The sequence below is a fragment of the Culex quinquefasciatus genome, chromosome 3 (assembly GCF_015732765.1).
Source record: "Culex quinquefasciatus strain JHB chromosome 3, VPISU_Cqui_1.0_pri_paternal, whole genome shotgun sequence".
NCBI lineage: Eukaryota > Metazoa > Arthropoda > Insecta > Diptera > Culicidae > Culex > Culex quinquefasciatus.
Window position 1 is genome coordinate 156469216 of NC_051863.1, and position 25798 is coordinate 156495013.

The window sequence follows — 25798 nt, forward strand, 5'->3', positions numbered from 1 at the left end:
TGCAACACATAAATTAGCAGAAAAATTTCAGGATCCATATGTTATAAAAAAAGTTTTGCCAAATGATCGTTTCCTTATAACAGATATTGAAGGGTTCCAAGTTTCCAGTCTTCCATTTGAAAGTGTGTGTTCTCCAAATAATATGAAAAAATGGCTTTCTTCAGATTATTGCGTCGATGAGGACATCGCCGTGTCAGGATGACCGAAATGTTGTAATATACTAGCTTAGCTAAGATTTAAGTAGTCTATGACTTAGCAAGCTATGACTAAGCTATTGAGGTCCCAACATTGTAACTTTAGGATCATTCTCAATAAAGCCTTCAACCTGAACAGACGTCTTTAAAAATGATATAGCTTTAATCAGGGTTAAATATTGCTTTTTTCTATAGGTTTTGCCTTCCTCACCTTACTGAGGAAAGGTTATACAATCACTCGAAAAATGAACTTCTTAATTTGACCTCGTAGACCTACCTTCACGTATACCTATCGACTCAGAATCAAATTCTGAGCAAATGTCTGTGCGTGTGTATGCCTGTAAGGCTGTAAGTCCGTGCACCGAAAAAATGCACTCGATTATCTCCGGACTGGCTGAATTGATTTGGGCCGTTCTGGTATCATTCGATCCGTCTTAGGGTCCCACAAGACCTATATTAACTATTATGAAGTTTTGTTAAGTATTTCAAAAGTTATGCTAAAAAACGGTTCTGGCTAAAGTTTGAAAGATTGTAAAAAGGGTGGTTTTTGTAAGAAAACCCGTCTGATCATACATTTTTAGAAAAGTATTTGAAAGACCCAAAAGATTGAAGATCTGAGAACCCTATCAAAAGTTATGAGCACCTAAGTGTCGTTTGTACACATTTTAGAGGCCGGATCTCAAATATTTTGATGAAAAAGTTGTTCGGATATATCCGGAGATCTGGCTCCGGGATTTTGTTGATTTGAAACTCCCGGGAAAAATGAACAGATATATTTTTTTACTGCTTCAAGGCTTGAAAAGCTTTAAAGTAATATAACTATTGAAAGTGAACAATTTTCATGAAACAGCCCCGTAGGTGTTGTTCTAATATTACGTCCAATGATTTTTGGAATTCTAGACCCCATACTCCTTGTAGATATGTTGTAAGAAGTGAAATTTAGATAAAATTTGTAGATTTGACATTCTTACTACAGAAACAAATACACTCAAACCCCGTTGGTTTGACACCAACTGTTGTCAAACGAACGGGGTCACTTTTTAGTTTGACACCCCATTTACACGAAGTCCACACACACTACAGAACGTTTGTTTTGATAGTGTGCGTGAGCGCCGTGTAAAAAGTGACAGTTCGTCACTTTTTAGTTTGACTTTGACCAACCAACGGGGTACAAACTAAAAAAGTGTCAAACGAAAAAGTGACCAACCACCGGGGGTTGAGTGTATGTACATAATTGTGAGGAAGGCACCAACCACCATCGGTGGATTAAGAAACGTTTTTATTATTAAAACTAAGGCCATTGCAAATATTTCTTGAAGTTTATGTCCCTCGACTCTGACCAAAGCCCTCCCAAAAAAATAAAAAATGAATTTACGAGCCACGGTTTTAACCCGGGCATGGTCTTCGGGTCTATAGGACCCAGTAGCACTATAAAAGTAATTGTAACTTTTGACCAAAAACACCTAGAGATCTGAAATTTTGTGACTTTGTGTGTCTTACTAAGACACACATTCTGGCCAAAAATGAACTTCCGGTGGCCACCGGAAGTGCCCACCAAAAAAAAACTGACACCAATGGTATTCCGGGTCTATAGGACCCAGAAATGATTTCAGCTGCCAAAATTCGAGATTGTAACCGATTTTGGATGTCTTGACCGCAAATGAAAGGCTAGGATGTCTACTTTCTGAATCCGACTGGCAGAACCGGTTTTGGACACCGTGGCCACCGGGAACCTGCTATAACTGAAAAAAGTCCTTTTTGAGGCCCCTACTTTGGGGACCTGTATCTCCGAAACGATTGCACATAGCAGGTTGCTTCCGGTTGCATTCGACAGATAATAACCTGAATTTTAAGCCCCAGAAAAAATAATTTGTCCATAGTGGACACCGGTTCCGGTAACCCGGAACTTCCGGAAAACTTGATTTTTGCAGTTTTGACATAAAACCGTCACACAGACCAGTATTTTGAAACGGATTATTTTGCAAATCATTGTAGAAGGATACTACATACTACTCCTGACTATTTGGTATCGGTTCTGGCCAATCCGGAACCGGTTCCAGGGTACCACTAAAACGGTTCCAATAATTGTCACGCTAGAAACCCGTCATGTTGCATATCAAACTTCATGAAATTGCATGTTATGACCATCTGAGGTCATGCCGATGTCCTCTGACCCATCCTGGTCACTCCGGAACCGGTTACCGGTGGCCACCGGGGGACACTATCGGAATATGCAATGAACCCTATCATCCGACGTATCAAACTTCATGAAATTGAAAGTTATGACCATCTGAGGTCATGCCGATGTCCTTTGACCCAACCTGGTCACTCCGGAACCGGTTACCGGTGGCCACTGAGGGACACTATCGGAATATGCAATGAACCCTATCATCCGACGTATCAAACTTCATGAAATTGAAAGTTATGACCATCTGAGGTCATGCCGATGTCCTCTGACCCAACCTGGTCACTCCGGAACCTGTTGCCGGTGGCCACTGGAGGACACTATCGGAATATGCAATGAAACCTATCATCCGACGTATCAAACGTCATGAAATTGAAAGTTATGACCATCTGTGGTTATGCCGATGTCCTCTGACCCAACCTGGTCACTCCGGAACCAGTTACCGGTGGCCACTGAGGGACACTATCGGAATATGCAATTAACCCTATCATCCGACATATCAAACTTCATGAAATTGAAAGTTATGACCATCTGAGGTCATGCCGATGTCCTCTGACCCATCCTGGTCACTCCGGAACCGGTTACCGGTGGCCACTGGAGGACACTATCACACTATCACACTATGTCTATAATTTCTAAAATATCAAAATCAAAGGTTAGATGAAAGAGTTTCTGCACCCAAATCTCGGCAACACTCGGTTTGAGAGAAAGACGGCCTCATGAAGTTTGATATGTCGGACGATAGGGTTTCTATTCAAGTTTCATATTTCGGATGATAGGATTTCTAGCATATTCCACAAATGTCCCCAAGTGGCCATCGGAAACCGATTCCGAAGTGACCAGATAAGTTCAAAGAACGTTAGCATGACCTCAGATGGTCATGACTTTCAATTTCATGAAGTTTGATACGTCGGATGATAGGGTTTACTACATACTCAGAGAGTGTCACCAAGTTGCCAACGGTAACCGATTCTGAAGTGACCAGATAAGTTCAAAGGACGTTAGCATGACCTCAGATGGTAAGAATGTTCAATTTCATGAAGTTTGATACGTCGGATGATATGGTTTATGCATATTCCGATAGTGTCCCCCAGTGGCCACCGGTAACCGGTTCTGGAGTGACCAGGATGGGTCAGAGGACATCGGCATGACCTCAGATGGTCATAACTTTCAATTTCATGAAGTTTGATACGTCGGATGATAGGGTTTATGCATATTCCGATAGTGTCCCCAAGTGGCCACCGGTAACCGGTTCTGGAGTGACCAGGATGGGTCAGAGGACATCGGCATGACCTCAGATGGTCATAACTTTCAATTTCATGAAGTTTGATATGTCGGATGATAGGGTTCATTGCATATTTCGATAGTGTCCCTCAGTGGCCACCGGTAACCGGTTCCGGAGTGACCAGGTTGTGTCAGGGGACATCAGCGTGACCTCAGATGGTCATAACTTTCAATTTCATGAAGTTTGATATGTCGGATGATAGGGTTTATGCATATTCCGATAGTGTCCCTCAGTGGCCACCGGTAACCGGTTCCGGAGTGACCAGGATGGGTCAGAGGACATCGGCATGACCTCAGATGGTCATAACTTTCAATTTCATGAAGTTTGATACGTCGGATGATAGGGTTCATTGCATATTCCGATAGTGTCCCTCAGTGGCCACCGGTAACCGGTTCCGGAGTGACCAGGTTGGGTCAGAGGACATCGGCATGACCTCAGATGGTCATAACTTTCAATTTCATGAAGTTTGATATGTCGGATGATAGGGTTCATTGCATATTCCGATAGTGTCCCCCAGTGGCCACCGGTAACCGGTTCTGGAGTGACCAGGATGGGTCAGAGGACATCGGCATGACTTCAGATGGTCATAACTTTCAATTTCATGAAGTTTGATATGTCGGATGATAGGGTTCATTGCATATTCCGATAGTGTCCCTCAGTGGCCACCGGTAACCGGTTCCGGAGTGACCAGGTTGGGTCAGAGGACATCGGCATGACCTCAGATGGTCATAACTTTCAATTTCATGAAGTTTGATACGTCGGATGATATGGTTTATGCATATTCCGATAGTGTCCCCAAGTGGCCACCGGTAACCGGTTCTGGAGTGACCAGGATGGGTCAGAGGACATCGGCATGACCTCAGATGGTCATAACTTTCAATTTCATGAAGTTTGATATGTCGGATGATAGGGTTCATTGCATATTCCGATAGTGTCCCTCAGTGGCCACCGGTAACTGGTTCCGGAGTGACCAGGATGGGTCAGAGGACATCGACATGATCTCAGATGGTCATAACTTTCAATTTCATGAAGTTTGATACGTCGGATGATAGGGTTCATTGCATATTCCGATAGTGTCCCCCAGTGGCCACCGGTAACCGGTTCCGGAGTGACCAGGATGGGTCAGAGGACATCGGCGTGACCTCAGATGGTCATAACTTTCAATTTCATGAAGTTTGATACGTCGGATGATAGGGTTCATTGCATATTCCGATAGTGTCCCTCAGTGGCCACCGGTAACCGGTTCCGGAGTGACCAAGTTGGGTCAAAGGACATCGGCATGACCTCAGATGGTCATAACTTTCAATTTCATGAAGTTTGATACGTCGGATGATAGGGTTCATTGCATATTCCGATAGTGTCCCCCGGTGGCCACCGGTAACCGGTTCCGGAGTGACCAGGATGGGTCAGAGGACATCGGCATGACCTCAGATGGTCATAACATGCAATTTCATGAAGTTTGATATGCAACATGACGGGTTTCTAGCGTGACAATTATTGGAACCGTTTTAGTGGTACCCTGGAACCGGTTCCGGATTGGCCAGAGTTGGCCAGAACCGATACCAAATAGTCAGGGGTAGTATGTAGTATCATTCTGCAATGATTTGCAAAATAATCCGTTTCAAAATACTGGTCTGTGTGACGGTTTTATGTCAAAAACTGCAAAAATCAAGTTTTCCGGAAGTTCCGGGTTACCGGAACCGGTGGCCACTATGGACCAATTATTTTTTCTGGGGCTTAAAATTCAGGTTATTATCTGTCGAATTCAACCGGAAGCAACCTGCTATGTGCAATCGTTTCGGAGATACAGGTCCCCAAAGTAGGGGCCTCAAAAAGGACTTTTTTCGGTTATAGCAGGTTCCTGGTGGCCACGGTGTCCAAAACCGGTTCTGCCAGTCGGATTCAGAAAGTAGACATCCTAGCCTTTCATTTGCGGTCAAGACATCCAAAATCGGTTACAATCTCGAATTTTGGCAGCTGAAAACATTTCTGGGTCCTATAGACCCGGAATACCATTCGTGTATGTAGAAAACGAAGACCATGGCCAGGTTAACATTTGAATGAAACAAGTGTTTAAAAATGCATTATACACCTGCCCAGGTGTTTTGCAGCCATTAGTTTTCAAAAAATGTATGATTTGACGAAAACGAAATGTTGAGCGAAATACTTTTTTTTTGCGATACTGTACATAAAAAAAATCACAACCATTTGATTCTAAACGTAAGAGAATGCATTTCAAATTGATTTCAGCTGATGTTACTTAAATTTCCATTGAAATTCTAAAGCCGTTTAGGCTGTTGCAAATATTATTCGAGGTTTTTGTCCACCCCGTCATTAAAAAACGGTCCGAAAAATCAAAGGGAAGAACAAATTTTTTTTCAAAAAACATCAAAACTTCAATGTAATTTCAAGTACAATTAGCTAAAACCAATTCAAAGTACATTTAGGGGAACAGCATCTAATTCCAGCGTGCCTCTAATGTTGGCAGGTCAGAACTTTGATATTCAATTAAAGCTAATTAAAAGCGTTTTCAACTGAACTCGAGTGATAAATAGCTGAATAAAAAGTGAGCAAGCAAGTTTCTACCAAAAGTTTTGCAAAATTAGTTGTTTAAATAGTGAAAATCAGCAAATTGGATGGAGTTAGGAGCGAGTGCTTAACCTGCCAAACATACGAGAGTTTCCCCTATATCATGCAATAATAATATCATATTTTCTTTAAAACTTAATTTTTTAAAATTAATGATTGCAAACCAAATGAATGTGAATGTGTATAAGGCATTTATCATACCTTTTTGCATTGAAATGATGAAATTCAATATTGTTGAAATATATTGAGGAATATTTCGAATCCACAAACTTACAGAGTTTATACGATTTCGAGAAACATAAAACCAAACAAATGGTGTTAAACTGTTGTTGTTTATTCATTTATTTCTGACCTTTTGTCATAAACATTCATCAGTTTTTGTAATGACTTAGGAGTATGGAAACTCCATATAGGAATAGTAAAAACAATTTTCTTGAATTCAATCTGCAAAATCATGTTGGCACAGCCTTATAATTAGGATTAGTAATTTTTCTCGCTCAGAAATTAAAAAATTTCACGGGGACCTCAATTTCAAAACACCAAATTTCACCGCAAATTTCGCGGAACGTGAAAAATGTTAAAATAACTCTGAAAATCTTATGTTTAAATCACAGAAACTACTTTTCATGCTTCATTCTATATTATTCTTCAATTAACAAAAAAAAATCTTTCCTAAATTTGACCGTGACACAACAAAAAATTTGCTTAATTTTCAAAAAAGATTCCACCTAGTTTATGGATGGGTTCTATGTATATTTTGAAATAAAATGTAGGAAATGAATATTCTCATTCATTGGAATGCTTTTTTTTAATTTTCGACTTATAAAGTTGAAAAATTTTCACTGATTTGCTTCATCTTATTTAATTTCATTTCATTTCAGCTAATTTTTTCCGACATTTATCACATTAACATTTTTTTAAAGGTTTCAATCTCCATTTTTTAAATTTTAATTTTAAATCAAAAGGCAAAAAATATAATTTGTAACGAATTCAAAATTTTTATTCAAAATGAAAACAAAAAAGTAATATTTTTTAAACTTTCACAGGAATCTTCCACCCAAATAATCAAATATCTTCAAAATTAAACAGGACCCAGAAAAAATCTGTAATGTTTTTAAAGTTGACTTCAAGCCATTCATTTTATTTTGAATAAAAAAAATCATGATTCTTTCAATTTCTTACGAAACTATACCTTTCAAATAAAATAGCCCTAAAATTGTTATTACAGCGAATGATACAAAGCTTTCCAATTGAAAACTAATAAAATTTACATAAATAGTATGGATGAAATATTTATTTTGTTGTTATTTTGATAAAAAATCATGATTTGAGAAAATTGATAAATTTCACGCCGTTCAAGAAGTCGTCAAAAATCACTAACCCTATGTAAGTAATTAAACAGGGGTATTCACTCTCTTAATTCTACAGTAGTTCATAAGATTATGTTTAAACCTATTTGAGTTTGATAAATCATTTTGAGAAAAATCGCTACAGTTTCACACAAACATAAAATTGCACGGGATTTCGCGAAAAAAGCCAAATTTCACGGATTTTACACTGTCCGCGAAATCGTGAAATTTCACCCTACTTATAATTTAATATTTGAGCAATTCTCTACCAAAACCGGAAATGGATTTTATTTGTATTTTTTTATTTGGCTCAAACTTTGTGGGGGCCTTTCCTATGACCAAATAAGCTATTTTGTGTGATTGGTTCATCCATACAAGTCTCCATACAATTTTGGCAGCTGTCCATACAAAAATGGTATGTAAATATTCAAGCAGCTGTAACTTTTGAGTGAATTTTCTGATCAATTTGGTGTCTTCGGCAAAGTTGTAGGTATTAATGAGGACTATTGAGAAAAAAATAGGTACACGGAAAAAAAATTGAGGATTTTTTTATCAACTTTTTTTTCACAAAAACTCAATTTCCCAAAAAACGTATTTTTTTGATTTTCGAGATTTTTGATATGTTTTAGGGGACAAAAATCCGCAACTTTTGAGCCATAGAGAAACATGGTCAAAAAATCTGCCGCCGAGTTATGAATTTTTGAAAAAATAGTGATTTTTGGAAAAAATTGAAGTTTCATGCAAAAACAAGTTTGACATTATTTTTTTATGCAAATTGAATTTGCAATCGAAAAGTACGTTACAGATTTTTTGATAAAGGGCTCCGTTTTCAAGATATAGCCACCGAAAGTTTGATGTTAGCGAAATATTTGCAGTTTTTCAATTTTTAAAAATAGTGACCGTGAGTGACCATTTCTAAACATATTTTTTTTGAAAAGTTCAGAAAATTTGCTATAAAATTGTCTAAGAGACATTGAAGATTGGACCTCTGGTTGCTGAGATAAAAGAAACACGAAAATTGAAGTTTTCTTAATCTCACCCAAACAGCCCACCATTTTCTAATGACGATATCTCAGCAATTAATGGTCCGATTTTCAATGTTAATACATGAAACAATCGTGAAATTTTCCGATCTCTTCGAAAAAAATATTTTGAAAATTTTTAAATCAAGACTAACATTTTAAAAGGGCCAAATATTGAATATTACGCCCATTTAAGAAAAATTAAGAAAACTTCAATTTTCGTTTTTCTTTTTCTTAAAGCGGCTCTATCTCAGCAACCCGAGGTCCAATCTTCAATGTCTCTTAGACAATTTTATAGCAAATTTTCTGAACTTTTCAAAAAAAATATTTTTAGAAATGGTCACTCTTGGTCACTATTTTTAAAAATTGAAAAACTGCAAATATTTCGCTAAAATCAAACTTTCGGTGGCTATATCTTGAAAACGGAGCCCTTTTATCGAAAAATCTGTACAGTACTTTTCGATTGCAAATTCAATTTTGCATTAAAAAATAATGACAAACTTGTTTTTGCATGAAACTTCGATTTTTTCCAAAAATAACTATTTTTTCAAAAAATCATAACTCGGCGGCAGATTTTTTGACCTTGTTTCTCTATGGCTCCAAAGTTGCGGATTTTTGTCCCCTAAAACATATCAAAAAATCTCGAAAATCAAAAAATACGTATTTTGGGAAATTGAGTTTTAGTGAAAAAAAAGTTGATAAAAAAATCCTCAATTTTTTCCGTGTACCTATTTTTTTCTCAATAGTCCTCAACAATACCTACAACTTTGCCGAAGACACCAAATTGATCAGAAAATTCACTCAAAAGTTACAGCTGTTTGAATATTTACATACCATTTTTGTATGGACAGCTGCCAAAATTGTATGGAGACTTGTATGGATGAACCAATCACACAAAATAGCTTATTTGGTCATAGGTAAGGCTACCAACTGTACGGATTTTTTCCTCACCATACGGATTTTCGAACCTCTTCGCGGATTTTTAACAGGCCGGAATTTTTGTAGGAAATTTTACGCATAATACGGATTTGTACGGAATTTTAACAACTTTTAAATCATTTAACTGCTTTTTTGATTTGGTCGAAGCTTTTGTTAACTAGAAATTTGTTTTTTTTTCTGTGAGTTTGATTTAAAAAGGGAGAGTTTTCCGGGGTTTCCTCAATTCAAACTTGATTATCAATAATTCTAGAGTTTTTGAACTATTGTCTTTCATAAGTTGATAGGACCTTTGAAAAAACTCTAGAATTGTTCTTTTAGAAATTCCTTACTAAATATATTTATTCATTTTCAAAGACTTTCTAAAACTTTTGAAAACATTTGAACATTTGAATTAACAAATCTAGAGTTGTTTAAAGGTCCTATAAACTGTTGTGTTTCACATGTTATAGGCGTCATGCATAAAGTATGTCACGCTCTAGGGGGAGGGGGTCTGAGCAAGTGTGACATTGCATGCTGTAAGTATAGGAAAAGCGTGACAAAGGGTGGGGGGGGGGGTAAATTTTGGCCTATTTTAGCGTGCCGTACTTTATGGATGAAGCCATAGGACCTTTGCAATAAAAATAAAACTCCGGAAAAGCGTTCGTGAAAACACTTAGAACGATATTATTCGTAAAATCAAACTTGACATTTCGTAAACTTTTAAATGTTTAACAAAAAAAATTTAAGAACATAATGATTTGATTCAAATCACGGTTTATTTAATGAATACTTTTAAACGTGCAAGTCAAAAGCACTCTGATAGAATTTTGTGAAATTTGTTAGCTGTAAAAACGACACAGATTTTTATTTCTCAAATTTATTAAATTTAATTTATCTAAATAATTCATTGACTGTTTTTGTTATACCATGGTGTCATATCGGCTAAGTGTACGGATTTTTGCTCAGCAAGAGTTGGTAGCCTTAGTCATAGGGAAGGCCCCCACAAAGTTTGAGTCAAATAAAAAAATACAAAAAATAAAAATGGTCGAAATCGGCCGATTTCGTAGAGAGTTTCATTTGATAGAGGTTTGCTGAGATTAAAAAAAAATCCAATTCCTACACACAGCTAATCTTTTATTAAAAAAAATATTGGAGGCTCTTCGAACAGAAAAAAAAATCTTCAAGAAAATATTAATTCCTTAGTCTAATGTGATCAGTGCCCTACCACCTACCACCGACTGTGACTGTTAAATAATTTCTAACATTTGAAGACCACTGCCCCTAAACCTTCTTCTCTCAACTACTCTCCCAAAGTTCCGAGAAAAAGCGCTGATTCGCGCACATTTCAACCGGAGGAAAATCCTCAGAGCGAAAGCTTATTTCCCCTCTCTCGCTCTCTCGGTGCTGCGCTTTTCACGGAAAATGTGTGCCACCAATATTGAACCTGCTCAAACGATCGAAGACCAACCAACCAGACGGACACGTACCAGGGATTCGATCCGCGGGTAGTTTCCAGCAAGAAGAAGAAGAAGAAGGGTTTAGGGAAAAAAGTTCAGTAGCTGAAGGAAGAAAAGTAGCAGTGAGAAAGGAAAGTTTCGTGGGGAGGACGGTTTTGCGTGCGTTTTTGGAAAAAAAATCTGTGATTTCGACGACGTTGGTGGAGCCTGGTTTTTCCAGCTTTTTCTTCGGTGTGAAAACGAGGGAACCAATTGAGAAGTAAGCACCACCGTCACACATTTTCACCGTGGGTTGACCGATTCTGGAGGGGGTGGGGGTCGATTTTTTTTTCTCTCCTTCGGCCAGGAAAAATCGCGTGAAAAATCGAAGAAAGGAACGTCCTCTTTTCAGGAGGGGGTTCAGGGCTGAGCGCTGTGGTAGCGGTGGAAAATTGGATGAAAATTTGTGAAAATTGTTGGAAAAGTTATCTCATCGAGGTAATTTTCGACTTTTTTCTTGTCTTCTACGACGAAAACGAGAGCGGCAGGCGGGGAGAGAGGGCGGCGAGCTTTAGGTGTGAAAAGTTGAGCAGAATAGGGGAAAAAGTTTTCCTCGAGCTGCTCTCCCCTATGATAGATGTGTAGAGTGAGTGTGCATGTGACGTGAGGAGAAAATCGAAGATACGGCCGCTGCAAAGGAAAAGGAAAAGCCCATTAGAGCAATTCGTGCAGCACACATACAAGTTACACAAATTACACAAATACTCTGTGCAAAGGGAGAAAAAAGGATACCAACTCAGCAAAGTGTGTTCAAGAAGATTGAGAAACGAAAATTGTCTTGCTAATAGCATAAATCATATCTTAATAGTCCTGTCTGAAATAAAGTGATGAAAAAGTTGCCAGTTTTTTGCTAAAGTGAGTAATATTGGATTTTCAGCCGTCGATACTCGCAAGGATTAGTGCGGTCCACCCTCGTCATCATCCTTCCAGCGGAACCCATCCCCGTCGTCGTCGAGCACCGGTGACCGGGACACGGCCAACACGAGCCGCAGCAGGAGAAGTGCCCCGGAGGAGAAACGTGTGGCCAGTGGCAGTGAGATTTTTCCCTGAACCACCCATCCACCGACCGTGAAAAGAGAAGGATTTCGGATTCCAGCGGTCCGTTATAACACCAAACCTACCACCACCACCACCAAAACCACACCAACACACACAAAATGTAAGTCAAGTCAATTTTTCTTAAGATTTTCAACCTATTTCGCCCTTAAAATTCCCACTTAGACTAGAAAACCCATTATTCAAACATGAGCAAGTCATGTTAGTCCCCCCTCCAGCATTAGGACCACTTAAGGTCCAAGTCGACATTTTCATGGAAAATAAATCACACTCATTAAACACATCGTCCTCGCCGACGTTGTCGCCACAGTGTTCCACTTTATCGTTCGCGCACTCATACACACACACGCACACATACTTGCACACACTCATTCATTCATTCATATCTATCGCGATGTACATTGAATCATCGAAGGAGAGGGGTGTTGGGATCTCGCTCGCTGGAACGAGGGCGCCGCCTTGCGGTGCATTTTGGTACTGCGAGCTGTCACGGTGAAGTTCGAATGACAGTTAGTTTATTTCAAATTACAGTATTAATAGTTTTCCAGAAATTATTTTTGAGAATTACTTATTTCACGCTTTCGCCATACTATTCATGAATTCATGAATCTTTGTTCATCAAATGTTGATTTTATATTCATGAATTTATGGATTTTTTTATGGCGATTTTTTTCTCTATAGTTTAGGAATTTATATGAACAATAATGTCGTAAATATTTATTCAAGAATTCGTGAGTCACGCTTTTCATGATTTCATGAGAATTGTTCATGCCCTCATGCATGTTTTTCATGCTTGTGTGAATCAAATTAATGAATTTGTGAACACTTTACTTGAGAACAACGATGCCAGATTATTTTATGGGTGATCTGTATTTTCTTAAAAATAAATCTGTACTTTATTTGTATCATGTCAAATTCGAAGCCACAGAACATTTTTTTTAATTTTAACAGTAGATTTAAGCTTTTTAATCATATTAAAGCATAATTCTATTACTAAATTTTTGAAATTTTTTAATTAAATCATTTTTAAAAAATCTGTATTTACAGATTTTTGGGATCGAAAAATGTGTATAATACAAATTTATCTGGCTGCTTGAGAAAATGATTGTTTATTGTTCATGACAGATTATCTCAATCACTCATGCTCACTGCCATTACTCTCTCTCGCTCGAACTGTCAAACTCGTTTTTCGCACTTTGTTGTGAGTCATGTGTTTACTTGTATCGGAATCGTGCCGTTCAAAAAATTGTTACTTCAAATTTTAGCAAAACAATGTAAATGGACCAAAGCCTAAGTGTTAACAAACAGTCTTTATTGCTTACGTTAGTTGAAGGAAGGGCGTCCAAATTTCCCGGGTTTTGAATTTCCCGGAAAACGGGAAAAATATTTTTCTAATCCCGGGATCCTGGGAATTTTTTTAAACAGTCATAAAATTTAAGTTTTCATTATGATTGTTATCAAGTTAAAAATCATAGATTTACAATCTTATTAATTGATGATAATCTACACTTCAATCTAAACTGCCTTCGGTATGCCCAAAGAAGCCATTTTGCATCATTAGTTTGTCCATAGGGGAAAGTGGGGCAAGTGTAACAAGCTAAGGAAATGCTCGTTATAACCCCTTAAAAAGTTAAAAAATCTGTCGGATTTTATTATAATCATCTTATTCTAGGTCTTGACTAAGACTTTGTTAGAACAAGTTTTTAAAAAATCCTGTTTTTTAATGTAAAAAAAAGATTTTAAAATTTTTGATTTTCCGTACGTTCTACTCAACTAGTGGGGCAAGACGAACAACCCGTTGGGGCAAGAGGAACAATGCATGAAAAAACATGTTAATTTGCTAACAATCGAACTGTTATCACTTAGATACATCAGATTAGAATGTATTTGAAAGGTTTCTTCCATTTTTAGATTAAATAATAATATTTTACTTTAAATTTTATCGTTTTTACGAAAAAAAAAATTACATCGATGATAAATAGTAAATTTTCATAATATCACTATATTTTGTATGGACATTTTTTTAACAATTGTTTATCAGTTTTTAAGTACTTTCATGTATTTATTTCCCAATAAAATATATTGTTGCAGCAATTCGTAATTTTTTCCATACTAAAAATCCATATGGTACACTTGCCCCACCTGAACAAGATTTTTTAAAAGCCCTCAACAAAAATAACCAAAAGTTAAATCATACTTTGTAATAAGTGCATGTCATTGGTAGGGACACTACTGATCTAGGAAAAATAACACTTTGATAAAATTAGCCTTGAAACGAACCCTAAGCCTTATTTTGTACTTTCCAAATATTATAAGAAAACAAAGGTTTTGAAAAAAACTTCATTAAATCTTATGCCCCGTGGCGTTTACGTCGTTTTGGCGGTTATGTGGTAGTAGAACCAGCTAATTGCATTGCTAGCAACAATTCCTCATACTGGAAATAATCAAAATTGTAAAAATTACGGCCGTACGAGTGATTGTTCCTCTTGCCCCATATGGTCGTCTTGCCCCACCTTCCCCTATAATTTTTTATACAAATTTGGCAGCTGGCCATACAAAAATGATGTATTAAAAATTCAAAAATCTGTATCTTTTGAAGGAATTTTTTGATCGATTTGGTGTCTTCGGCAAAGTTGTATGTATGGATATTTTCAAAAAATTTAAACCAAGACTAACATTTTAAAAGGGCGTAATATTGAATGTTTGGCCCTTTTGAAATGTTAGTCTTGGTTTAAAAAAATGAAAATATTTTTTTCGAAAAGATCGGAAAATTTCACGAATGTTTCATATTTTGACATTGAAAATTGGACCATTAGTTGCTGAGATATCGACATTAGAAAATGGTGTGTTGTTGTGGGACTTAGAAAACATCAATTTTCCTGCTTTTAAAACCTTTGCATGGCAATATCTCAGCAACTAAGGGTCGTATCAACAAAGTTCAAGAGTGCAAAACATTGAGAATTTTCTCAGCTCTTCAAAAATATTTTTTTTTAAGATTGGGCAAACATGTGCACAAATTTAAAAAAATTAAAAACTTCGACTATTTTCAAAAAAGTCACCTAAAATTGGATTTAACTTGAAAACGGTGCACTTTATCACAATTTCACTAAAGTACTTTTTGGTTGCAAATTTGATTTTACATCGAAAAATGAAGTTGAAAAATTTTTGCTACCAATTTTTCGATTTTTTGGAAATATCAGTATTGATTCAAAAATTTATAACTCGCTCAAAGATTTTTTGCACAACCTGGAAATTTCTGAATAGTTGGCATTTTATTTTATAAAAAATCACCCAAAATTTTTTACCGTGTATCATTTTTTCCAGTGCAGTTCATATCCATACCAACAACTTTGCCGAAGACACCAAATCGATCAAAAAATTCCTTCAAAGGATACAGATTTTTGAATTTTCATACATCATTTTTGTATGGCCAACTGCCAAATTTGTATGGAAAATTATATGGACAAACTAATGATGCAAAATGGCTTCTTTGGGCATACCGAAGGCACCAAAAAAGTTTCAGTCGGATTAAAAAATACAAAAAAAAATCGAATGACCGAAATCTGAGAGAACTGCTCAATGCAAAATTTTAGATAAGTTTTGAATTTCATGTTTCATATAATAAAAATTTATCGGATAGATCTTGATTACTTTTTCATAATGTCCTATTGACATAGGAAACTCTTGGCGCATTGATTGTTTTGAAAAAGTAATCTAGAAATACGACAAGCCCTGAAAAAACAAGTTTTACAACATTTTTGCAATCCCGAATAATCGCCTTTTGAGTAGAATTTTTGCAAACATTTATGTATTAAATAAATTCACCGTTAAAATTAAAAAAAAAATAACTTATACTAGTGCTGAAAAGGTCAACTTTCAAAATAAAAAAACTTTTGCAAAAAAAACATATTTAACAATGATTTTTTTCCAAATTTTTAATCGTAAATATGCGTGGATACCTCAATCTTTTAAAAAATATAAAAAATCAGATAGGAAATATTGAAAGCGATAGGCATTTTGCAGATCGGAAGACAAAAATTTTAACAGTTTTCCCTTATAAACCAAAATAATGCGGAAATATGCCGAATACAAACTAAAATGCTTTAAAATTACTATCGATTATTAGGTATTCAACTATTCATCTATTTCCTCAACCATATCTGAATTTCCAGTCCAATTTTTTTTAATTTCGGGAATTCCCGGGATAAATTCTAAAAAAAATCCCGGGATTCAAGAATTCTCGGTTTTGGAAAAAAAAATCCCGAGAATTTTGTCCCAGGCATTCCCGGGATGGACGCACTAGTTGAAGGTTGCATAATGAACGAGCAGGATAAACTGTTTTTGTTACACTTGGGTTTTGGCACAATTAAACTGTCTTGCTTAAATTTAACAAATTCGAAAATAAAACTGACTACTGGATTTAAAATAATTAAAAAAAGGCTATTACGAAGCTCACAAGAAATTGGGTCAAGAAAAAACTTAACAAACAGCAGAACAAAAGGGAGGTCCTCTTTCTTGAGGGGTTTTCTTGCCTCTTTCTTGGCAGTTGTCAAACTTTTTTTTTTAAATAAAAAAAGAAAATCTTGTTCAAAAACTAGGAAAAGCATAAAGGCAGAAACCAAAACTAAATCTTTGTTTTTTTTAGATCATGAAAAAAATGTGTTGGTTTACATCTTTTTACAAAGTATTACTCCCTCCAATTTTCCCCTGCACCCTTAAGATAACACAAATTTGATTGGTTTTCTCTGAATCTTCTCCTCTTTGTCGTTACAGTCTAGTTTTCCTCTTGTAAAAAAAATCAAAATTAAAATTCTTTATTTTTACCAATAAAATTGGAAATCATATCATTGCATAGCTGAAGTTCGAAACAATCATCTTTCGAAAGCGATGTCAATTCCGAATGTCAAAGTGACAGCTGTCACCGCTGGAAATCGCCCACTTTTTCCCCTTTTGATGGAAACCACATTCCAGTTCCCTTTACAAAGCGAACAAAACACTAATCCAGTTTCCCCTAACCCAAACGAGGGGGAAAAACGAAATCCTTTCCCCAAGAGAAACGAGAGAGGGGAAAATTTTCGTGAGAAAGTCCTTCCACTCTCTTGAAAGCTCGCATTTCCTAAAATTTTCTCGCGAGAACAGCTTTTCCGCTCTCTAACGTGGGCACAATGAGTGAAACGAAGAAAGAGCGAAAGAGGAAGAAGGCGCAAAAGCGTCCGATGTTGGGCACGGTGCGATATGGCTATTTTTAACTCTCTTTCTCACTCCTTTTACTTTGAATGAAACCGACGATGGTGTGTGAGTGTGTGTGTGTGTGGTGTGGAATCACACTTTGTTTACGGTTGCGAAGCTGCTACCGCGCTATCAGCATGCCGATTGACAATATTATACTGTTACTCTTCAGGTGTAGAAGGTTGATATGATAAAGGCAAACGAGAGTTTATTACATACACCATTTAGATAATCTACAATGTAATGAAAAGTAAGGTTAAAATAGTAAAAAACAACTACCGGTGATGATAATTTCTAATATTTTGTATGAATGATCAACTTGATTACAAGTAGGAAAATTAAATAAATATAAATAAACACCAAGAACACAATACATAGTTGTTGTTGCTGGCTAGTAAAGTTCAATCAATTTCACGTTATTATACATTGTATTTTGAAAATATAACAATCCATCTGAAAAAATTCAATTAGTACACTCAGCCCCCGGTGGTTGGTCACTTTTTCGTTTGAAACTTTTTTAGTTTGTACCCCGTTGGTTGGTCAAAGTCAAACTAAAAAGTGACGAACTGTCACTTTTTACACGGCTCTCACGCACACTATCAAAACAAAGGTTTGATAGTGTGTGTGAACTCCGTGTCAAAGGGGTGTCAAACTAAAAAGTTTGACAACAGTTGTTGTCAAACCATCGAATATTATTATTATTATATATTATTATATTTATACTTTTTCTAAGGGAATTTTTATCTCAACTGGCATAAAAATGTCTCTTAAAATATTTTTAAAAGGTTTTGCTTCTTGTAAAGAATATTTAACTAATTTTTAATAATTCTTCGCTATCAACTTTCATTTTTGTTAATCTATTTGTATTTTTCCCAGCTTTATTTCTCTTGAGAACTTTCTAAACAGTACTCACAGTGATTCAAACACATCCAACGAGGAAACTACAGTATTTCTTGTTATAATTTTTTTTTCTCTCAAATGAAAAGTATGCTGCGATTTAAAAAAATATTTTGAGAGTAGCGATTTTTGAAAAAAGTAATCCTTGAAACTTCGTATTAAAAGATGGTGTTTGCTTGATCAAACAGTTCTTCATCTTATGTTCAATTATTTGTACACCCACGTATGTAAGTTTTATTTACGAATTTTGTTGAATATGTTCAAATCCGTAGTAACAGTTCAATAGGGCGAATCTGCGTTTGTAAACAAGCAGTCTATCCCCCTCTTACTTTACGTGAACTGTCACTTGAGGAAAAGGGATAGACTGCTTGTTTACAAACGCAGATTCGCCCTATTGAACTGTTACTACGGAAATGTTTTGTAAAATACACACCAAGAAAAAAAACTATTCGATTCAAACAGATCGTTCGTTGGATTAAAAGTTCGAGTTAGTGAATATTCCTAGAAATTTTAAATATAAAAGTTGAAAAGTTTTTGATACTACCATGCATTTATGGTACGAAATCGGTTTAACGGTAAAGTTTTTTTACTTTTAATTTGAGAAGAAACCATTTATGGCCAGAATAAACAACATTTAACACTACAGTGAAAAAAATTCATGATTTTATATTTATTTTTAAAATTTTAAAACAATACCGTCTCCAAGGGGGCTCATTGATCGCTATAAGTTAGTGGAGGATCTACACGAAAACGACAACAAGAAAGAAATAATGCTGTCTTATTAAAAGTTTAAAACGGTTAGTTATGAGATTTTCAAAACCTTTAGCAGTAAAAGTGTTCATTTTTATGACAGGCAAAAAATTTTTCATGCCGTGAATTTTAACCACTTTTTATGTCAAAAGTAAGTTACTTTTCCCATTACAGTAATATTTTCCTTTTAGATGAAAAATATCGAGCATATCTTATGCTAACAACTCTCAGCAATGTATCAAATTAAAACATGAAAAAATGGCTCAGGGTACGTTTAAATTTTACACAAAACAAATTGGGCGTTTTTGAACCACACACGTTTTCCACTTAATCACTAACGAGCAATTCCAGCCCAAAACAGGAATTTTAAGGTACTTTTTTCTCCCCCCTCTTAATTCAATGAAACTTTGTAGACATGTTATCCTAGGCCTATATAAGCCATTATGCGTTATGCTTTGTTTTTTTTTTCGAATATCCAAAAACGACAAAATATTTTTGCAATCTTTTTTAAGCAATTTGTTCGTCTTGTTCAATCTTAAATTAGCTTCAAGAAGATTGCAAAAAAATTATGTCATTTCGGAGTAAACACCTACGCACTATGCGAGGTTTAACTGTACGGGAATCGATTCTCCAGACAATTTTACATAAATGTCTCCATAAAAATAAAATAGTTGAAAAAAAAGCTTTGTTGATGGTTTTTGGCAATTTCTATATGACAGACTTGATTTTTCAGACTCGAAAATATTTTTACCGGAAACCTCGTCAAATTTCCCATAAGTTTGCGTTTGACCAGATTTCAAAATAACTCATTTTTATGATTTAAGCTAATTGACAATCCAGGTTTCTACCATCCTACACTATACTGAAAAAAATATTCTGTTTTCAGTAATGAGCAATGTTTTATTAGCTTGTATCTGTAAGCCTATATTTCCAATTGAAATGTGGTCAAAGACAATCTTATGGTAAATTGGACGATATTTTCGAGACTGAAAAATCATGTCTGTCATATAGAATTTGTCAAAAACCATCCATAATGTCTACAAAGTTTTATTGAAATCGGAGAGGGTTCGGTACAATCGATTTCCTTTTTGACATGGAAATTGCTTTAAACAAAATTTGAACAACTCATAACCGCTTAGCATAACCAATGAAGAGCATCTGCGCCGCATTTCGATCCTTCTATGCTATCTTGTACTAAGCTTGCTAGTTTTAACTTAATAATAACTTTAGTGAACATTGCGAAAAACCAAGGATTTTTATTAAAGTTTCATTCTCAACTGAAGTCAGAATTATCCTCGTTGAAAACTATTCTCAATTTAAACATCCCCATTTTATTGTGTAAATCAAGAATATGGTTTATAACGATTTTTTGTACTTCTATGCATCCAATGCATTCAAAACTAATTTTATGAATACTTTAGGGAACTGTGAAAAGCCATGATTAAGGTTCAAATAGTTTTAAAAAAGAGTACACATTTCATGATCATTCTAAAACCAATCAAACTGGTGTAATTGTAGTAACATGCTAAAACGTATCAGACTGATTTTGCGTAAAATGAAGTCAAGGTGATCTAAATCCATATTCAAATTTATATTTTATGAATGATTTAAAAAATGCAAACAATACGAAAATGCTCAAACTTCAACAGCTTGTAACTTTAGAATCCCAGGGTTTAGAGAGTTAACTGAGATTTTCAAAAACTTTAGCAGAAAAGGTGTTCATTTTTATGACAGGCAAAAAACTTTTAATGCTGTGAATTTTAACCACTTTTTATGTCAAAAGTAAGTTACTTTTCCCATTACAGTAATATTTTCCTTTTATATGAAAAATATCGAGCATATCTTATGCTAACAACTCTCAGAAATGTATCAAATTTAAACATGAAAAAATGGCTCAGGGTACGTTTAAATTTTACACAAAACAAATTGGGCGTTTTCGAACTACACACGTTTTCCACTCAATCACTAACGAGCAATTCCAGCCCAAAACAGGATTTTTTTAGCTACTTTTTTCTCCCCCCTCCGAATTCAATGAAACTTTGTAGACATGTAATCTTAGGCCTATATAAGCCATTTTTGTGTATATGGAGCCAGTTTCACTCGATAATGACATTTGAGAAGGGCGTAAGTGTTTTAAATATTTTTGCATTTCTTGATTTAAATATCGCTGTATTTTTTTGTGTGAAATAGCCTAAGATGTTACAAGAAGACTCACGAAAAATGCAGGATGGAGCAACTCTCCTAAAAAAATACGAAAATCATTTACTGAAAACGTTTTTTTTTGAAAAGTTATCTAAACGTCAAAATTTTCAAAAACCGATTACAGTCAAACCTCGCATAGTGCGCAGGCGTTACGCTTTGTTTTTCTTCGAATACTCCAAAATGACAAAATATTTTTGCAATCTTTTTTAAGCATTTTTTTCGTCTTGTTCCAATCTAAAATTAGCTTCAAAAAGATTGCAAAAATATTATGTCGTTTCGGAGTAATCAAAGAAAACCAACCAAAGCGTAACACCTGCGCACTATGCGAGGTTTGACTGTATTCGGGTTTCGAAAATTTTGACGTTTAGAGCACTTTTCCGTATCCGTAATATAAATTTTATGAATGATTTAAGAAAATGCAAACAATACGAAAATGCTCAAACATCAACAGCTTGTAACTTTAGAATCCCAGGGTGTTTAGAGAGTTGGTCCAAAAGACCTTGTTTTTCTTGACTCGGTGAGATCTGTCGAAAATGAGACCAACATTCTTGAACATCCTTGGACCAAATCCGCCAATTCTTCTATTATTTTTATAACAATTTATTTGATCTTATCATTTAGAAATTACAAAATGCAGTCAAAAATCACGGTTAAAACAGCTCTTCATTACAGCAAAATCCCACCGGATCTGTCCCAAATCGTGAACTCGCGTCAATCTTGCGAGCATTTATCAGCACAATCCTTTTCGCTCGCAAGTAACCGCACCGCAAACACTCTCTCTGTAAATAATATCATGCTGGTGGTACTTTTAGGTACTTACTCACGTATACATATGTTCATAACCTGTCTGCAGTTTCGACAACACAATCCAATCGATAACGATGCACTCCGTCGTATGATGTGTGGTGGCTTGTGTAACGTGGAATATGTCTACCAAGACAAACCCAGCACAAATAGGATGGTCTTACTGTCAGTCGAAAGCGGGTTGCTTTGTTTCGTTTTTGGTTTGAGGAGGGGGAGTTGTTGCTTAAATAAATTAGATTTGAAAAATTAACTAAATCAAGATGATTTGCACAGTAAAAAAATGTGTAAATTTGGAAGGTGAAATTTGTGAAGGTCTTTTATGATGTAATTTTACCTCAATTTAGACTGAAAATGCGACATTACACCAGAATAGTGGTAAAATTACACATTTTCAAAGGTAAAATTACACCAGATGTAATATTACCATGTTTTTTTCCTGTGTGTTTTTTCAAAAGTATGTTGATAGCTTCTAACCTTAAAAATAGTTTTCTGAAAAAAACAAACGGTTGAAATTACCTTATTCTGCGACGTTCTGTCGTCACTATCCTCCTGGTATTTTCCTCCCTAACCTTTTTGCAGCAGTTGTCGTTCACTGCAATATCTATTATGGCAAAATAAAGGAGCAAAAAAAATAGTTCCAACATGCGTCACACAGAAGAGAAACAACGGTGGCAAAAGTCGCCACACTGTCGTTGAAATGCACTATTGCTCGCGAGTAAATCTTGGTCCCAGGAAGGCCATTCCGGAATGAGGCCACACAAAAAGTGACCTGAATTGTAATTCAGAACTCCACCCTTCCCCTTTTTATTTCTTCGGGCAGAAATAAGTTCATTGAGATTGGAATCGATTCGATCTGCTGACTTCTAGTGGCGCCCAATTTCCACCAGCTAGGCCTTTTTCTCAACCACACCAGACATTTTATTGATTCGACTGAATGTCTGGAGTGCGGAGCAGCTGTTCAAATTGGGACGACGACGACGACATGCAAATCGAAAGGGTGGGGAGGGGTCAAACTAATTATCATACGTACAGGCGCATGGCAACACCCTTGTCGGCAAACTTTCTCGAAAGTGATTGATTGTAACAGTGGGTTTAATCTGTGATCATATGAGAATTATGGAATGCCATAATGGCGTCGCAAAGCTAAATGTCAACATTTATAGCGTTCGCCATTATGGTCATATTACATTAATACAATACATAAATACATGAAACATTATTCACAAACACATTTCAAAGCTATCAATAACAACATTTTCTCAACATAACCTCACATAAACCCTTATACCCAAACAAATGGCTAATATTCACACCAATATACTCAATTTCACACTAAATCCTCAACTATATCTAACGCTATCTCTTCTTTTACCTCTGTTTTCCAATGCTCGTAAACAAAAATCTCAACAAACTCTATCAACAACGCTATTGTTTCGTAAACTTAACCTCCTCACTAACACAAACACAAACAATGTAAAGATGAGCGCTGATCCAGCAGCCCCACCAGCAGAGTAAGTTCCCCTCAGTGTTTTGTTCAGCGACTTAGTTTTGGTTAACTTGTTTTTTTATCGTTTTTTTTTCACAATAATACAATATACACAATACTCCAACAATACTCTTAATTGGTTTGTTCTTTAAAATTCTCACACTAATTTTATTTTTGAGTTTGAGTTGATTTTTCAAGTTCACTTTTGCATGCATGCGTTACATAAATATTTTTAATTTAAATGATAGAAGAAATCAATTAATTATTATGACCGAGGGACTTTGTATGTAAGTTCATAAAATTCTCAACTTTAAACTTCAAAATCTCGAATTGAAACTGAGCTAAATGTGCTAATAGAGTCAATTTTAATGTACAACGGTAAAAACAATTTCCGATTATTTTTTTTTTTTTTCAATGCAGAAAACAAATATTGACAAGACAACATTTTACGATTGATCAACTGTGGTCCTTTTGGAAAGAACTGTCAAATAGGACCTTTTCTGTAAAGAGGGCCACAAAGTTAATTTTTAAAAATTTAATTAAAAATCCGTTATTAATCCTCCAGAAGAGTTGTTGTACTTGATGAGGGCAATCTTTTGAAGTTATTGACATACAGGGTGACGACCTTCCAGGGTGTCAACGAAAAACTAACCTTGTTGGTTAACGTTGTAGGGCTTTGGTGTCTTGGGCAAAGTTGTAGAGGAGAAAATTTCATGAAAGTTTGTCGAAGACGCCAAATTTGTAGCTCTTAATCCACTCGAGATATACACCATTTTTGCAAAAATGGCCCAAAAAACACTTTTTTGGTGAAAACTCAAAAGTTTAGCATTTTGACGGCCTACTATGTTCTGAAGAGTTGTTTATGTCATAAAATTACACATCTTTGCCAAAGACACCTAAATGTTTTGAGCCTCTATTGAGGAGTTACAACTGTTTTTAAGTGATTTTGAGCCAATTTTCAAGTTGCTATGTTTTCAAAATGGCGCATTTTGGCGCAAAACCGAACAATGCACCTGAAAGAACACACTTTCAACTACATTTCCTGAAAATATCACCGTGTCTATCGGTGTCTATTTTCAGATATCTTAATTTGAATTTGACGGCTTTTTATCATTTTTTTTATAATTATTACCTGGGTGATGAGTAGAGCGAATGCGTAACGTGATTTTCGAATGATCCCACTTTGTTTACATCTACAAATTAGGAAGCTGTTCAAGCACAAGCATGACTTTTTTCTTACTGATAAATAAGCTGTTTTAAAATCAGTTGTTTGTGTTTCATTTTGGCTAGTTTTTGGTATTTTTTGCTGGAAAATTGTGTGTGTTTTCAAGTTTGGGTCGGTTAAAAGAGGTTTTTATTTTTTACGGATGACGAAGAACAAAAGTGTCATTGGAGATCGAAGTAAGCCTCGCGTTTGTACGGATCGAAAAAAAAAAATTCGCTGTCAATTTCTCCTCCTACAACTTCGTTTCAAAAAGTGCGAAAAATTGCCGTTATTTCTGCCGATATCCAGTGGAGAATGTGGTGGTTGCGGAAAAGGCGTCCTGGCGGTGGTTTCCAGCGTGACTTCAGGAGCACATCTTTCTGGATTTTCCAAGCCTGTTGCAAAAATTGAGCTGCTTTCCGGATTTCAACGACAACGTTTCCTGGTAGCAACTCATCGGCGGATGGTGATCTTCATCCGGTGCGTTTCCTCGGACAACCAATGGGTCCCGTCGTGACGTTTTCAAACTCGGCGGAAATTCGAATCATCAACCATCTGGCTGTTTCAAGTTTGTCGACGGATCTCAAGTTAATCAAATCGGACCACTCCTGATACTGAAGATGAAGCTGGTATTGAAGATACATAATTTGGTGAGCCCGTTCTTGTTATAATACAAAAAAAAACTTTCACTTATACGCTAACATTCACTCATGCCAATCAAGACTAACTACGCCAATTTCCACTAAATACGCGGTAGGGTGTTCCCTTGGTCGTTCGCTGTGAGTTGTGGATTGCCTGCTTCTCTAATGAAGGTTCGACTGGGGGGGCATGCTTATTAATTTCTCGTCGCTCCATACCCTCAGTGACGTGATGGGAACAAGGGCGTCTATGCAAAGTGTCCCTACACCCGCTACAAATTTCCGGCGCTTGGGAGGAAGCGGGAAACCATTTTGTTCTATGCGCTGGTATTTGTAGCACTAAAATTCGTGCAAAAAAACTTATGCACGTGGGTGTACAGATGACGGAGTAAAAGATGATCGAATTGTTCACCTAGCGCTCACATGTGTTCCAGGACCAAGTTGCCTGCGGGTATGGGGATCATACATACATACATACATACATACATGACGAA

At 36.0% G+C, this 25798-nt stretch overlaps 1 protein-coding gene across 1 annotated transcript in view; it reads left to right on the forward strand.

The window, feature by feature from the left end:
- Positions 1–10974: 10974 nt before the first annotated feature.
- The window catches only part of LOC6042304 (vesicle-associated membrane protein 2), a 49444-nt gene continuing 34620 nt past the window's right edge, over positions 10975–25798 (forward strand). Inside the window, 3 exon segments of the mRNA XM_038262932.1 lie at positions 10975–11258; positions 11916–12197; positions 23456–23487. Of these exon segments, the coding sequence (XP_038118860.1) occupies positions 23456–23487 (32 nt within the window). The 5' untranslated portion in view covers positions 10975–11258; positions 11916–12197.